The sequence below is a fragment of the Vicia villosa genome, unplaced genomic scaffold, assembly GCF_029867415.1.
Source record: "Vicia villosa cultivar HV-30 ecotype Madison, WI unplaced genomic scaffold, Vvil1.0 ctg.000025F_1_1, whole genome shotgun sequence".
NCBI classification, from domain to species: domain Eukaryota; kingdom Viridiplantae; phylum Streptophyta; class Magnoliopsida; order Fabales; family Fabaceae; genus Vicia; species Vicia villosa.
Window position 1 is genome coordinate 88,703 of NW_026704957.1, and position 1,647 is coordinate 90,349.

Below are 1,647 nucleotides of genomic sequence, written 5' to 3' on the forward strand. Positions count from 1 at the left end.
AAAGCGCTGTGAAAGCCAGCGCTGGCGTAGGTAACAAAAGCGCTTCAGAAAGCGCTCTGGTAGGCCCCCCCTATAAGAGCGCTTTTTTGGAAAAAGTGCTCTGGTAGGCCCCCCCCTATAAGAGCGCTTTTCTGGAAAAAGCGCTCTGGTAGGCCCCCCTATAAGAGCGCTTTCCTGGAAAAAGCGCTCTGGTAGCCCACCCTATAAGAGCGCTTTTCCAAAAGCGCTTTCGTATGTTGCGTTTTTTTTTTTATTTTTTATGCTTTTTTATTATTCTTTGGCAGCGCTTTTACTAAGAAGCGCTTTTGTAGGTGGACCTTTAAGAGCTCTTTTTAAAAGCGCTGTCGTTGCTAAATGAGATATTTTAATGTGCAGCCTGTAATTTAATCCTCTCAGTCGACCTGTAATATTTTCGACCTGTAATATGTTTTCAACCTGTAATATTTTCGACCTGTAATATATTTTCGACGATATAATTTCAGCCATCAGTAAGACAATATATATATATATACTAATATAATACCATTATAATATCCAAAATTATATATATACATCATTACAACATCAATAATATTATAGTTCAAATCGACACAAATCCTACATGAAAAATTGCTTAATATAAAAGTGACACAAATCCTCTTTGATTTCTTCCAACTTAAGTCTCGGGTACCCAGCAGCACGGAATTCGTCAAGGTACTACAAAACAAAAACATAATATGAATGATATATTTAGTTAAATGTAATAAATTATATGAAATTATCTTAAGTTATAAATTCATACCGTGAGCGGAATCTCTAATTGATTCGCCTGAAGGATTTCTTTCATAAACCTCAAAACAAAGTATCCGCAATCTGAACTGTTTCGCTGTTGCGGACACTACATAGAAAAACAAATAAGATTTTATAGTTGTCTTGTTTTATCAAGTAGCATAAATATTATAAGCAAAATTGTGAAAAATAATGTACCTGCACTTTGATCCAAGTAATGTTGTTTGATTTAGTCCGGGATACCTGTGCGTCCCGTTGACTTCGGAACACTTGTATTGATCTAATTAACAAATATATAAAAGCATATGTTTAGATCAATCCCACAAATAAGTAAATATATAAATATACACGAATATTTAGAACGATCCCACTTACAAATCAACGATTTCCTTCATAGCCGGATAATTGGTCCAGTCACCATTTACCGAATTCAGATAATACACGACTTCTCTTATAGGGTTGATAGCAAGCAACAACCAGTGTGCTCTATAAATTAAAACAATAGGTTATATGAAAATTTTGCTATACACAAAAGAAACAGAGATTAGATGAACCAAGAATGAGAACTAACCCTACTGGTCGGGTATTATACGCCCAAAGATGCAAACTTTCTGAATTGTCGGTGGACATGAATCTATCGACTAAGAGCTGTCTAACTGATTCGGGTTCCGAATCAATTGCCATTCCGCTGCAATGGGCGGAAGACACGAAACGGAATCTGTTAGACAATACAGTCCCGCGCAACACTCTGTCATACAACAACCTTAAATAAAAACATAATAAACATTAGATTATTTTCATTGAAATGTGTAAATAAATTATATTGTGGGACTAATTAAATAATATATCGGATGAGTGAATATTACCGGATGTATGAGT

The 1,647-nt window shown here is 35.2% G+C and overlaps 1 protein-coding gene across 1 annotated transcript; it reads right to left on the reverse strand.

Annotated features, from left to right (window-relative positions):
* Nucleotides 1–518: 518 nt before the first annotated feature.
* LOC131622138 (uncharacterized) lies at nt 519–1,435 on the reverse strand. The gene is made up of 5 exons (XM_058893171.1): nt 1,340–1,435; nt 1,144–1,254; nt 967–1,048; nt 782–877; nt 519–696 (listed from the first exon to the last, which is right to left on the reverse strand). Exons 1-5 carry the CDS (start codon nt 1,396–1,398, stop codon nt 598–600), a joined length of 447 nt encoding a protein of 148 aa, XP_058749154.1. The 5' UTR covers nt 1,399–1,435; the 3' UTR covers nt 519–597.
* Nucleotides 1,436–1,647: the final 212 nt, after the last annotated feature.

Bases quoted from the DNA above. Each gene is read 5' to 3' on its own strand.
- LOC131622138 (XM_058893171.1), bottom strand. From the start codon at position 1,398: ATGTCCACCGACAATTCAGAAAGTTTGCATCTTTGGGCGTATAATACC. The intron at 1,255-1,339 runs GTTAGTTCTCAT...TTTAATTTATAG, and splicing joins TATAATACCCGACCAGTAGG to AGCACACTGGTTGTTGCTTG. The intron at 878-966 runs GTACATTATTTT...TTTTCTATGTAG, and splicing joins TTACTTGGATCAAAGTGCAG to TGTCCGCAACAGCGAAACAG.